This window comes from Anser brachyrhynchus (assembly GCF_964034855.1).
Source record: "Anser brachyrhynchus genome assembly, chromosome: 5".
Taxonomy (NCBI): Eukaryota; Metazoa; Chordata; class Aves; order Anseriformes; family Anatidae; genus Anser; species Anser brachyrhynchus.
The window spans coordinates 63,091,150-63,105,379 of record NC_137699.1 but is presented as its reverse complement, the minus strand read 5'-3'; the positions used below and the strand labels follow the sequence as shown (position 1 = coordinate 63,105,379).

General features: G+C 50.9%; 1 protein-coding gene across 3 annotated transcripts; it reads right to left on the bottom strand.

Moving 5' to 3' along the window:
* Positions 1-3,185: 3,185 nt before the first annotated feature.
* On the bottom strand, positions 3,186-10,326 carry GNPNAT1 (glucosamine-phosphate N-acetyltransferase 1). 3 transcript variants are annotated; one of them, XM_080593828.1, is made up of 6 exons: positions 10,199-10,326; positions 8,139-8,326; positions 7,384-7,446; positions 6,598-6,725; positions 6,027-6,088; positions 3,186-4,697 (listed from the first exon to the last, which is right to left on the bottom strand). In XM_080593828.1, the coding sequence occupies exons 2-6, from the start codon at positions 8,308-8,310 to the stop codon at positions 4,550-4,552; spliced, it is 573 nt and encodes a 190-aa protein (XP_080449954.1). In that variant the 5' UTR covers positions 8,311-8,326; positions 10,199-10,326; the 3' UTR covers positions 3,186-4,549. The 3 variants fall into 3 exon arrangements, with proteins under 3 accessions (XP_080449954.1, XP_080449955.1, XP_080449956.1); XM_080593829.1 differs by lacking the exon at positions 10,199-10,326 and adding an exon at positions 9,945-10,072; XM_080593830.1 differs by lacking the exon at positions 10,199-10,326 and adding an exon at positions 9,922-10,045.
* Positions 10,327-14,230: the final 3,904 nt, after the last annotated feature.

Here is a 14,230-nt window from a genome sequence, read left to right as displayed (position 1 = left end):
AGTGGCATTGAAGTAGTTCCTAGAGTAAGACAACAGTTGTATCATTTAAGGTAAAAATTTGGACGGTATTTTAAAACTGGTGCCTGAAGCACTGGCCGTAGTTGTATCAAGACCGAAAGGATTCACCATGGCTCTTCTAAATCATTAGAGATGATTAAGACCACGCATTTATGGGTGCTTTAAACTTCTCAGCCTGGGAGTTGCTAAGGCAGTTCGTGCAGCTTTGACTCTTCCACCTTCTCAGAAGCTCTGATAGCTACTCACGATGGAAGTGCAGTCTCAGTTCTACACTTCTGCTTTATTTGCCAATTGGTCTGTTGCATAAAAGATACGAAAGGAATGACGGCTCCTTTAGAGCAGCGTGTTGACAGAGCAAATGTCAAAGCTGTCAGAACTGGTGTATCTGGGAAATCTTGTCATTAGGCTATATTTTAACAGTGAATGGGTGGGCTCGACAGTTTAACCAATGTGAAAGGCGTTTGGGGATCTGAGCATCCAGCTTCCTTCCCTGTACTCCGATAGAGCTGCACGCAGAAGGCCAATGTGCTCTGTCAGCCTCAGGAGGAGCAGCCTGCAGGAATCTGAAGGGCGAAGTCGCTTTGTACTGTGAGGATCTCTTCAGAGGCTGCCTTTTGCTGAGGACTAAGAGCTTGTTTACTTCATAGGAGGACTTCTGCCTTACTTTGTGTATTCAAGGCACACTGACCACGCCTGTGATTTATTGATCTTGGCTTAGTCACTGAGCCTCTGCCTTCTCTTGCAGCTCCCCGGGCGGCTTGCGGAGGGACAGTCCCTCCAGAACAAGCCTGAGCTCTTCCCCTGTCAGGGCTAGAGACCTGTTACAAACAGCAGGTTGTGGTTTGAAAACTACTCACTGGATTAAGGCGCGCTGCTAGATGTTGGTGACACCTGAGGAAACCCTCCTGCAGGAAGTCAAGGCTTTTAGCTGAGCCAGGACGCTCGGATGAGGCTTTGTAGCCTCATAATCCTCTCGTGTGGAATGTGAAGGCCCTGGAGGGCCGTGCACGAGGAGGGCTCACAGCTTCAGCGGAGCCGAGCCAAGGTTCAGCAGCACTTTCCCTTTATTGCTGTCCTCTGACAGCTCAGCCCAGCACGCGGTGCTTGTTCTGCAGTTGTGGGGTTTTTGTTAACTGACTCTAAAAGGCGGCTTCTGAGGCTGGTGGGAAATAAATAAATCCCCAGATGCCTCACCCCTTACCCCACAACACTACCAGCTGGCTGTAGTGTGGAGTTCAGGGCTGCCTCCTTCGTACAGCTCGCTGACTGCTGCCGCCTGCGAGCTGCTGATGAGACAAGGGTGGGAACCAGAACTTCTGCTTAAAACTGCTTCCTATTTCAGCTCCTCTGGGAACCCTTGGGAAAGGGCAGAGATGAAACACAGACGGAAGGATACTTGATTCATCTAACTACCGCTTGCCAGAGAGGCTTGTTCATGCATAGTCTGGGTCTGTTACCTCACCGGGTCCTGGTGGCTCCCTGAGGAGACAGTTTCACAAACCAACAGCCTTCATGACTAAGGATTTTTCACCAATCTATTTTTTTTTTTAATCCCATTACCCCCTGCTGATGACTTCTTAGAGTCATTCTGGTCTGCTGCCCTGCAGATAACAGCCTCTCAGATCCTAAGGGATCCTGAGATTAGGTTTCCTCTTATGTGCTATTATTCAGCCTTTTATTTAAGGCTGTCATTTCTTGTGTTTTGTTTAGGTTACTGCTAGCATGTATTTCAATTACAATTTGCTTCCTGAGGTTAAACCAGAGGTAGCAATTAGCAGCAAGGGTCCCTCCCTGGGGCTTTAGGGTACCCCTACAGGCTGAATTTTTTTCCTTCCCCGGATTCCGAGGGAAAGTTGCAGTACCGTGGTCTTTGGGGAATCAACAACTGCATGTCAAGGTACAAAGTTCCCTTTCCAGCTTAGGGTGAGCTGAGTGAAGGAGCTGGAAATTGCTTCTTGAGAGGTGTAAACTAGGGGCTGAAACCCCAAGGATGATTAAACCTCCAGAGAAGCTGGTAGTTAGCTCCAGGTTACTAGAAGACAGTTCCCTGTTTGATTTCTGACAAAAATCCATGGTTTCTTTGTTCTCTGGGTAGGTCTTACCATTCCTGGGGAGCCAACTCTGTTGTAGATACATTACCAGGGCTTCTGCAGGTCAGAAGACGTGTGATGTGTTTGACCACCACCTGTTGCTGTTACTGGTTGTGGTATTTTCCAGTTCCTGTGAGCTGACAGCTTAAAATGCAGATACCTGCATGTACGAGGTGTTCTACCAGCTGGCTGAGGCATGCCTGAAACCACAGTGCCCCTCCTAAGTCCCCACCTGGGCTGGTATCAGTGCTAACAGCATCTGCCAGCACCACGCAGAGCCATTCCCGCTCCTCCAGGGGTGGCGGCGTGCTTGGGGTAGGTGTCCTCTGAGCGATTCTAGGGCCCCTGCTTGTGAAGGGCCCACTCACGTAAAAACCATTCACCTTTCCTCAGGTAAAAAACCATTCACTCTTCCTCCAGAGGGATTCCCGACAGCCTCGCAGTTAAGCAGGTGTGACTCCGGAGGTGACAGTACCTTTCCTCACCCAGCACAGCTTCTCTACCTGCTACCCTTTCCATGGGGCAGTCTGACAGGGCTGAGAACATCACCTGTGGTACAGAACAAAGCAACCTTCCCTGCTAAGGCCATGCTGATGAGCTGGATTCTTCCCACCTGAAAGCATTGTCACACAGCCACAAAACCGAGTCTTCAGCCCAGCTCATTTGTCTTACAATCACCTGTTCCTCGCTTGCACCGATCCTTTTCATTAACTCTTAACGAGGGCCTGGAGCTATTTAGGTGGTGTAGAATCAGAGAACTCACAATCCTGTTTGAACTACTGGAAATTCCAAACTGCTAAAACCTGTGAGAAGCTGGGGTCATGGCTGCCTCTGCAAGCCATCGCAGCTCAGATGCCTACCTCTGGTTTCAGGACAGGTGGCTGGGGGCAAAGGCTGCACCACCAGGATGAGCTGAGGACTTCCTTTCAAGACTTGCTTCGTAGAAGTCACACTTGTAGGGACGAAACTGTACGTCAGGTATGCTTAAAGCCAACATGGAGTCCCACAAACAGTTTTTCGGTTTATGGAAAAGCAGAATAAAAGGTAGCAGGACAGCAAAATCAGAAACAGAAGAGATACAGTTGGCAGTCTTAATTTATTCAGCTTAAACAAAGATTTTTAAAAAATAATAAATAAAACAGACATTATCGAGGGAACACTATATTGAGTGGAGTACCATCAGGAACATTAAATAGAACCCCGCACCACGGCTTGAAGGAGCTCTCCACACCACAACGAAAGAACGTTTTGTAAGGCCTACCCGCTCACAAACAAGACCGGCTGTTCTGCAGAACCTTCGTGTATTCATAATGCCCTATTCATGGACGTGGGATTTGTCACTCCCTTCGCACAAAACGCTACTGTTGAAGTCAGGGCTTTGTACGTTATTTGCTTGCCACCGGGGGGCAAAAGTGCTAAAAAATCGTTTATCCAATCATACAGCAAGAGGGATGCTCTAAGCAGCAGCAGCAACCCCTCGGGACCAGGACCTGGGATTTCCGTGCTGGGTTGCAACGCAGCAGGCAGAAGTGGTTACCGGCAAAACCACGGCCGAAGCGGCCCTGCAGAGTTCAAGTACAGCAAGGTGGTCGGATGTATTTGGTGAAGCTGAACGCGTTACTGCCTTCTTAGAGGCAGGCGTTAACATTCCCGCTGAGTGCTAGCAGAAGCCCCACTAAGGGTGGGGCGTATTCTGCCTGTCAGGCATTCCAGTTTCCTTTGCCCTGTCACAAACCCTGGGTTTGTCAGAGAACATGATTATCCTGAAAACAAATCAAGTTATCAGCTAAAGCGCAGGGCCCCTGCACTAAAAACTATTTAGACTCACCATCAGCTTTATCAGAGCCCGTAAGGGCTCCCCCCTACCTGCACTAATGGTAACAAATTCAGATTCAGAAAATAGTGCCTATAAAACTTTAGGTACGCTAACGTCAACAGCACTTAAGTGAGGTTTCACGGAAAGAACAAATTCCCATCCTGTATCACTAACTCTGCGTACGAGAAGCCTCCCTGCCCACGCTACATCATTCTTCAGTGAAGTACAGACCGGAGCACGACCCCACGAGCTGTACTTTGGCTACCAAGAAAAGAAGCGCAAACCTTTAGAAAAATACGATGCGAGAAAAAATTTGAGATAAAAATATATTCCTTTGGTTAAAAACCATCCCTTTAACAAGAGTCCTTTGTAACTCAGCTAGAACAAAAGAGCTTCACTTCGACTGAACAGTAGTAAAAATTAGTTCTAAGAGCTAACCCAGAGAACCCTTCTAAATTGTCAGTAAGTTGCCTTTTTTTGCAAGATTTACACATTTGATGTTCAGTATTTATAGGGATCATTATATTTGCAGCAATAAACTATATAAATTTTCCATTATTAGAACGGTTTGTAGCACAAGCTCCTCCACCAACAGTCTTTACAAAAAAAAAATCACTAGAAGTTCTTAATTAAAGAACCGTTGAAACATGTAGTTTTCTTCAGATACCGAGTAGCCAAACTTCTTATAGAAAGCCACATTTTTTGGCAGACACTCAAGCGTGATTTTGTAACAGTTCAGTCTCTTACTTAGTAGTGTAAGAGTGGATGTTAATCTGAAAGAGACAGAAAAACAGCAGTTAAAGGAAGTGGCCCTGACCACAGGGCCAATGTGAAATTAGCTAAAGTTATCAATCATTTTTAAAAAGAAGTGCTGGGGGAAGTAAGTTTAACATAATAAAGACCAATTCAAGTGTTTCTAGTGCATTTCATCTTTGATCCTGTATTATCTTCTGTAGAAACTAGTACTCCATTTCGGGTATCAACTGATAGACTCATTCAGGTTGGAAAAGCCCTCTAAGATCACCTGGTCCAGCCTTTAACTGCCAAGTCCACCACTACACCACGTCCCTAAGCTCTACACCTACACGTTTTTTTTTGAAGACCCCCAGGGACGGTGACTCAACGCTTCCTGGGCAGGTGGTTCCAAGACTTTCACAACCCTTTTGGTGAAGAAATTTTTCCTAACATCCAACCTAAACCTCCCCTGGTGCAACTCAGGGCCATTTCCTCTCATCACTTGGTGACTGGGAGAAGAGACCGATCCCCACCTTGCTACAGCCTCCTTTAAGGTAACCGTAGAGCACGATGAAAGTCTCCCCTGGACCTCCTCTTCTCCAGGCTGAACAACCCCAGCTCCCTCAGCTGCTCCCCACAGGACTCGTTCTCCAGACCTTTCACCAACTTCATTGATTTTCCCACTGGAAATGTTTGGTAGTCCCACCAATTTCACAGCCAGTTCTGAAGTCCCTCGCAAACACCCACTAACCACCGCGCAGCCCTTCCCCAGCCTCACACCTGCAACGCTCAGGTTTTACAGACTCCGCATTCTCCTTCAGTACACGGGATGGTTGCTACCCCAAGAAAAAAGAACAACATGCCAGAGTCTACCAGACAATTTTATGTTACAGCTTGTAAGAACCTCCGCCTGCACTCTGCCAGCTTGTGATAGCTTTTGGCTAAAAACTTCTAAGGTGTCTGGCTGCAGAGAACCTGCCCCGCTAACCTGCGGAACTAAAATCCTGCTCTGAGATCTGGTGAGTGATTCTGTTGCAGTTTAATCGAGCACTGTATCGTCTGGAGAGGGCAAAGGACAGGCAGATGGCAACCTGGGAGCAATAACTACGCATTATCCCCACCACCCAGAAAGGGATGGGCCAACTTCAAACAACAGCCACCTCCCGTCCTGCCACACTGACTGCAGCTGCAAACTTTTCTCTGCCCAGAGAAGGTTCCTGCACAGACAACTCATCACCACTACAGGTAACTTGTTTGCTGGCACTCATCAGTGTGTTAAGAAAACCAACAGAAACCAACTCGATAGGAGCTTGCGGCCCTGCCTGGCGTTGAATTGCAAAGACAGACATAAAAGACAAGATACTTACAGCTTACCAAGCTGCTTTCCTCTGCACTCCCCGCTTACTACTACGTCTTCTATCCTTCCTCTCTGTGAAAACGCAGAGAAGCGTTAGTCGAGCAGCACACTGGTGTGTCGTTTCCCTGCTCCGCGCTTGCATTTCTGCCTGCTTGGATACAATCCCTCCAGCAGGCGAGGCATTCACAACGCCCCTTCCAGCACCCAGCAGGTGCAGGGGTCCCACCACCACCTCTCCCCTGCTGAGGGATTTGTACCCCTTTAACTCCCTGTTTACACCTAGCTGGGACTCCCCAGCAGCGAGATCCGCAGCCATCTGCTCCATCAAAACCCGGCCTGACCGGCTGAAGAGCTCACTGGGAGGGAGAACGGGACAGGCATCAAATTGTTCTTTTTCCTTAAGAAAAGCCAAAGCTTCCTTTTACTACTTAGCTGAGCACCCAAGGATGGGGGATGCTTTTAAAACGCCTTTGTCACTGACTCAGCAGAAGGTACTTCAAGTTAACACCATAAAAATAATGTGCGCGTATTCTGGGGACAGGGTCTTTTTTCCTCACTACAGCTGCAGGAAGAGGATATACCTTTGCACAGGAGTGAGTGAACTTATGTTCTATAACCAGCGTTGCTGTAGCAACGATCTGCCCGAGATTTGTATCTTCCACGACAGTAACGTAGTAATCTCCAGATCTCTTCATGTGCTCAAAGGTTTCTGTGGGAGCAGAGAAGAACAGTCACCGTCAGCCTTGGATTAAATTGCTGTGAAGTCTAACGCTTGCATCAGATTTGAATGCAGATCACAGAATCCAGGATCACAGGGGAGGCATGCCCAAAACATCAGAACCTGAAAGCCCCAGCTGGACCAACCCAGAGGTGGAACCAGGAAAAAGCAGGTATCAAGGTAAATGCCATTTCCCCAGCTGCTAAGAACACCTTCCTTCCCCAGCACCTCGGCAGATGGGAGCTATGATGAAGGCAGCAGTCCCTCCTGTAAGTTTTCTTACATCTCAAACTCGTGAAACACAGCTCAGCGACGTTCTGAGCTTCAAAGGCAAGCCTCAGCTTCACTACTGGTGCTTGCAATAATTCATCCCAAACAAGCCATCATTAAGCGTTCCCTTCTGCCAGGAAGCTAAAGCTTGGTCTCAAAAGCAAGGACACAACCTAAGCATATCCCAGCCAAGAAGCCCTTTGGGATAGCTGCAGCTGAATCCAAAGCTGGGTGCCAAAGTCTGCCTCAGGGGACTTGAACTAATAAATCACTCTGGCATCAGGCAGTCAGGAACCTCACACCCAGGTGGATTTGCTGTCAGCATCTTCTGGTTCCCAGCAAGCTCCGTGGAAATGCCAAGAAACGATGATATACTCACTGATAAACTGCTCTGGGCTCACAACTCCCGTTTCAGTCAGCTGACCCAGAACCTTGAAAAAGCCTGTTTTATAAAAGGGGAAAAAATAGAGACTCACTGAGGGACAGAGACACACAAAAAAAAACCTGACGTGGCCGTTTGTTAACATCCCTGCGGCATCATCTAATTCAGCTGTGTGTAAAGGCCTGCACTCCGCATATTACAGACTGTAAGCTTAAAAATCAAACAGACCGTAAACAATGCAGGATCAGCTAACGCATCAGCAGCAAACTGCAGCTTGAGTGCAGAAGAAAAGATGCAGACATTTAAGCAAGAAAAGGCTGAGGCTGAAATTAGGCAACAGTTAGCTGTCTGTTCAGAACAACCTTCTCCTCCTGTTACAGGTGTGAAGAAGTCTACATACACTAAGAGCAGTGTGCTGGTTCACATTACTTTTATATTGAGGGGAATAACACAAACAATTCTACTCCCCCTCTAAAGCTGTGGTGAATAGGAAGCTGTGCATTATTTTGAAAGACTCGACTTGAATTTTACAATTGTTTTTAAGGCCATTAGAACAGTAAAACCAGTTTTGGGGGTCACCAACACAGCAGCTATCCAAGGTGCCAAGTGCTCTAACTCCTTACTGATAAAAATAAATAACCCAAATTATGTAAAACAGGTAATCCTAGTCTACTGAGAGAGAACGGAGGAATACGTATTAGCTAGTGCAGCACCCAGCTTTTGTTTGTGATGATCATGAAATAGGATTCTACCTCGATTTACATCAGCCGTGCAAAGCGGTCTCATTACTAGGCCATCTCCTGGCTCCAGCGGAGAAATAGCAGGAGAGAACGTCGTCGTGTTCTCGCTCCAGTCAAGCTCGTGAAGAATACTCGGGTCAAACATCGGCGTGTCATCAGGCATCACAGTTGCAACAGGCATCATGGCTGCGAGAGGTGTTCTGAAACAGAAAGCACGCGGGTAAGGAACATTCTGCTTTTCTACTGTTTTAATCCCTAAAGATGCAATTTCTCCAGATTGTGTCGTGCCGTTCCCCAGGGAGGTAAAGAAAAGTGAATGAAACCCAAACTGCTCTCCACTTATCTGCAACTGAAGGTATTTGACCTTCACAGTACTGGGACGCTGGGTTAAACAAAGTGCACGCACATTGACGCAGAGCTAAACGTCAACACAAACAGCCCTTTCGTGTTCAGCCAGGAAGGTTCTTCCTCGTAGAGAGGAAAAAGAGAGATAAGAGGTTAACCTGGATGTTTAGCCTCTACAGCCCTCTGAAAAGGAAAGCTCCTGCACCGTGAAGAACCCTTGCTGACATATTATTCACCAAGCACAGAAATGAACACGTGCGCAAGTATTCTTCCCGTTGGCAGCGGCTGGCAGGACTAGCGCTCTGTTTCCAACCCATCCCACAAACACGTAGGATCTTGGCCAAGAGCCACCGCACCACACCTGTGGAAACACGGATGATACAACAGCCTGCACGCATGCTTACAGCCCATATAACGTTTCTTGCGCAGCCTTGTTTGCTCTATTTATTAAATCTAATGCTATCTCAGCTGTAAAGCGTAGTGCCTCACTGCCCCTTAACAGGTGAAACGCAGAACTGCCAGGACCGTGGTGAGACACCTGTTAACGATTAACGAGGGATCTGGGAGTTGCACGATTTAGAATTTGGGATACAAGGAAGTAAAGGGACATTTTATTGACCATACAGCAAATAATTTCTTTATAACAGGAACACCCGGTAAGGTTCCTGGTACGAACAGAACCTATCATGGGAAATTCCTAGAATCATAAAGATTGGAAAAGCCCTCCAAGACCATCTGGTCCAACCATCCCCCTACCACCAATGTCACCACCAAACCACGTCCCCAAGCACCACGTCCAACCTCTCCTTGAACACCCCCAGGGACGGTGACTCCACCACCTCCCTGGGCAACCCGTCCCAACGCCTGACTGCTCTTTCTGAGCAGAAATGTCTCCTCATTTCCCACCTGAACCTCCCCCGGCACAGCTTGAGGCCATTCCCTCTGGTCCTATCACTAGTTACCTGGGAGAAGAGGCCGACCCCCAGCTCCCCACACCTTCCTTTCAGGTAGCTGTAGAGAGCAATAAGGTCTCCCCTGAGCCTCCTGACTAAACACCCCCAGTTCCCTCAGCTGCTCCTCACAGGACTTGTGCTCCAGGCCCTTCACCAGCTCCGTAGCGCTTCTTAGAAGGCCTTTATACATCTTCAGATTCGTTGCACCATAAAAGATGCAGTAGTCACACACTTTCACGCGGTTCGAATTAAATACACTTTTTTTTTTTGCTGTTAACGATGGCTACTTCTCAAAATAAGACACAGCACGGCCAACTCAGCACAACTGCAGCTTGGAAGCCCCAAGACTGAAGGCGGCTTTGGAGAACCAACTGAAAGAGGTCCTTAATGAAAATACAGGCATAAAGACACCTCGGTTTATGCCGCCCTCTGGCATACACCGACCGCACTCCCACCTCACTCTAACACGTAACTTTAAGACGAAACCGCGCACTTACGGCACCGAAGCAGCCCCTCTCACCCCGTGTTACGCTCCCAGACGACGGCAGGCAGGCCGGGGCGCTGAGGGGAAGGCTCCGCGGGGCAGGGAGCCCAACGGGGAGGGGGGGCGGTCGGCAGCGGGGCCTCTCGGCTGCTGTCGCGGTCCCGTCAGGGCCCCCTCAGGATCCCGTCAGGGCCCCCTCAGGGCCCCCCAAGCCCCCTTAGAACCCCTCAGAGCCCCCTCAGGACCCCCCAAGCCCCCTCAGGACCCGACCCCCCCCGCCCCTCACTCACCGCCCCGCGCACGCGGCCCCGGCGCCAACCGCCGGCTTAGCGCCTCACGGACGTGGCAGCGGGGCGGGGCCCGGCGCGCACGCGCGGCGGCGCGCAGCCAATCGCCGCCCGGCTCCGGCCCTTCCCCCGCCCTCCCCTCCCTCTCGCTGACGAATCATCGCGCCGCCCCTCGCGGCTCGTGGCCACGCCCCCTTCCGTGGGCGAGGCCCCGCCCCTCGCGCAGCGCTCCCGCCTCGTGGGGGGGGCGGGCAAAATGGCGGCGGCGCTGAGGGGATGGGGGGGGGGGGAGGCGCTGAGGGGAAGGGGGCGGCCCTGAGGGGAAGGGGCTGGGTTAGGGTCACAGGGCGGCGTAGCAGCGCCTATAGGGGGGTTTTTGGAGGGTCTCTGCTCGCCCGACAGGGTTTGGGAGGGTGGGAGGTGGGCACTGAGGTGACTCTGGGGGAGGTCTGGCAGGAAGGTGTTAAAAAGGGGGTTGGAAAAAAGCATGCAGGAATGGCTTTAAACATGGACATCAGGGGGATACTGACAGGGTAAAGGGGAATGGCTTTAAACTGAAGGAGGGGAGGTTTGGATTAGATATTAGGAAGGAATTCTTCACTCTGAGGGCAGTGAGGCACTGGCGCAGGCTGCCCCGAGGAGCTGTGGCTGCCCCATCCCTGGGGGTGTTCGGGGCCAGGCTGGATGGGGCTGGGGGCAGCCTGGGCTGGTGGGTGGCATCCTGCCCGTGTCGGAGGAGTTGGATCTGGGTGGTCTTTGAGGCCCCTTCCAACCCAAACCGTTCTGTGGTTCTGTGAAAGTGAGCACCGCCTCCTTCCCCTGAGACCGCTCAGCGCTTTCCGCGTCGCACCTTCTCCCTGCCTGCTTTCTCGTTACAGCCCGGTGGTTTCAGTCAGGCAGCTGCCTTTCTCATCAAGATTTTGGTATTTGTCGTGGCTAACTTCAAGATTTTCCAATAGGGGATGTGTAAGACCAAGGCCCGGGCCACGTGAGGTCAGTAAGGATCCATACGGCGCTTATCGCAGCACAGCAGCAAACCACGAGGCGGTTCTCGCACTACTGCTGGTTGCTCTGCACACATTTCCTGGCGTTTTCACTGGGGTCTGGCCTCCAGAATTCCTCCAGGAAGCTGCTGGTGACTTTGCAGGGCTCCCTCGGCTCAGGAGGGCCTCACGGTACCTGTGGAGGGGTGCCTCAGATGAAAGCGCTGTACAAAGGTTTCCCTTTCACATGAGGATTTGCAGGTGGTGGCAGCTTTCATCGTGAAAATGTTGACTGCTTTGGTCTTTTTTTTCTCCTCTGGGGGTTTGATTTTGGAGGAGGCTCTGTTACTTCCCTTGAGCAAAACCTGCTGTCCAGTGCTGGGATGGGCTTGCTCAGCTTTCAAAGTTTGGTGGGGGCATAAATGAGTGATATTTTCCTTTCCCTTTCAATAAAGAAAATGTTAGAAGAGAGATCAACTGGAGATGCTGCTTCATAAATAGCTGAGGTCAAGGCGTGTACGTAGCACGGGGCGGGAGGTTTGCTGAGCAAAATAATTACACAACGTGCTCCCGAGACATGATTTTCATTTTCCATGTTTCTTCCCCCCGATACTTCACCCTCAGCATGAATCACTCGGTTACCGCGGAAACGATCGACACTATTTGGTTTTTACTTCTTCGGCCCCAGTGACCGGATCACACGCCGACCTCCCCGGGCTCCGGCACACCCAAAGTCTGGGGACGATGCGAGCCTGGGCGCTGCGCGTGAATCACCGTGACTGCGAGCCTTCTGCTGCAAGGGGAAAGCACGAACTGGGCGTGAGCTTCCCCCCCCCCGCTCCTTTTCCATTTCCTTTTGTCTGAGGGAGAAGGAGGGCTGGAAAGGTCCCATCCGTGCGAAGAAATGAGCAGCTTATCCCACTTCCACGTGCAAAAAGAAACTGAGAATCACGGCTTTACGGGTTAAAACAGCGTCGCTGTGAGTGTGGATGAGTTCCACCGAGTGAAAAATGGCAGAAGGGGGTTTAGCTTAACTCCCTCCGCGACGCCTTTTCTCCAGTGGCAAGATTTACAGGTGTGAGGGAGGTTTTGCATTTTACCCAGGTAGCTGTGACAAATCCAGGCTTTTAAAAAATGAAATTGTGCCCTAACAGCTCTGTGAGAACGACCACATGGGGTCAGCCCAGCTCTCCCCAGCGGGGCTCGGCGCAGATGGCCGGGACCTGCGCAGGAACAGAGATTTTGGACAAGCCTTCTCCAGACACATCCTCCCAGTTTCCGGCAATCAGCAGCGCGGGGACATCCTGACCCAGGAGGTTCATCCGGCCCCTGGTATTTAATAGCCGAAGGCCGCTCTCCGTGCGTGTGCCTCAGCTCCTGACCTCCAGAGCTCCCAGAGTGCCGCAGCGTAACGGCTCTGAATGGGGAAAAAAGCCTTCAGTTTGTTTAAAACTCCTCTTTTATTAGTCCCGGAGACCGGCCCTGTCCTATTTACAGCCACAGGTGCTGACTTCAGCTTGGCTTGAGGACAGAAACCTTTTTCACGTGCGGATTTTTGTAGCGGCATGGGCCTGAACCAGAGCAGGGAAACGATCTGGATGGAAAAACCTCCCCGAGGGAAGGGGAATTTGCCAGGCTGCTGGTGGAGGGGGGAACAGACCCTCTTCGGCTGGGTTTACAAGCAGTGAGTGAAGAAACCCCCCCCCCGATGGAAGCAGCGGGGTTTTAACCCAACCTCAGCGCCTCCAAAAGCCTCTTCCATTCCAGCAATGTTTTAGGGAAAGGCTGCTGGCACTCGGGGATTAACCTCTCGCAAAGGTTTGCTCTTCACACCCTCCCAGGGCCCGTAACCCCCCCTGGCAGACCCTGTGCCCACCCCTCAGGCAGGGCAGCTGGTTTTCAATGCCCCCCTCTCCCTATGCAGCGAGCTTGAAGCCCTTTCTCTGATTTTAGCCACATCGGAAGGAGGCGGTGATGCTCTTAAAGGCTTTCTGAAGAATAAGTGAGTGTCTGGGGAAGGGCTCAGCTGCTCTGTGAACACCCCGGAGGGTCCCCGCACAAAACAGGCCTCGTTTCGTAGCACGGTGATGGGAAGTGGCCGCGGAGAAGCTCCCACTTCTAGAGACACCTGTAAGACCCACGGTGGCTTTCCAAAGGTCAAGTGATTCAGGTCAGCGAGGATTCACAGCAGCCAGCAGATAAATCTCCACGGGACCGCCGAAGCCAGGGTTTGGTTGCAAAAAGCTGAAATAAAGCGTTTCCACTCGTGTCGCAAGCGCGCTCGTCCCCGCCGGTTCCACCGCGGCGGATTTTGTTTCGGAGCAAAAGAAAAGAGCAAAGTGATATCCTCTGGCTGCTCCGCGTCTGCCAGCGCTGGAACAGGGCGATTACAAGGCAAGGAAATTGCAAATTCGTGACCGCAAGACGGTCGGAGAGACGGGAAAGGAGCCATGCACTTGCTTGATGTAAATGTCTGAGTCCGAAACACGCCCTGCTTTATGAGGAGAGAAAAACGCGCTCCCCTTTCATTTTGCCATATGACACAATGCAGCAAGAACGAATAAATCCTTGCCACAATAAAATTGTTTACGTTCTGTTTTGGAAACACGCTCGGGGCTCGGTCTACCTAGGGACAGGCCGCTCTGGTTCTTTTTACCCTCTCGCAGATCAGGCTAAATCCACCCACGGCTAAATCCCGAGCGCTGGAGGTGCTGCCTGCAGCAGGGCTGCCCGAAACAGCTCCGGGCGCCCGGCTTTCACAAAGGACCCGGCACCTTTAACTCCAGAGGAAAGGCAGATGCTGCCTCGTCTCCCCAAACGTCGCCCGTGGGTGGGTAGCGATAAACGAAATACCTGCTAGAACTTAATAAAGTCGTAGGGGAAAGCTGGCAGCCCTCCGCGGAGCTCTGCCGCGGTCCAGATGGCCGCCTGGAACTTGGGAAATGGTATTTCTTCGGGGCTTATGATAACATTAGCGCAGTCATGGAAGGAGGAGTGCGTCTGGAACACGTCTACCTCGCTGGGAATAATTATCCGACCTGGAGCCAAGAAG

Bases quoted from the DNA above. Each gene is read 5' to 3' on its own strand.
- GNPNAT1 (XM_080593828.1), bottom strand. From the start codon at position 8,310: ATGATGCCTGTTGCAACTGTGATGCCTGATGACACGCCGATGTTTGAC. The intron at 7,447-8,138 runs GTAGAATCCTAT...TTTATAAAACAG, and splicing joins CACGGCTGATGTAAATCGAG to GCTTTTTCAAGGTTCTGGGT. The intron at 6,726-7,383 runs GTGAGTATATCA...CTGCTCCCACAG, and splicing joins GAGCCCAGAGCAGTTTATCA to AAACCTTTGAGCACATGAAG.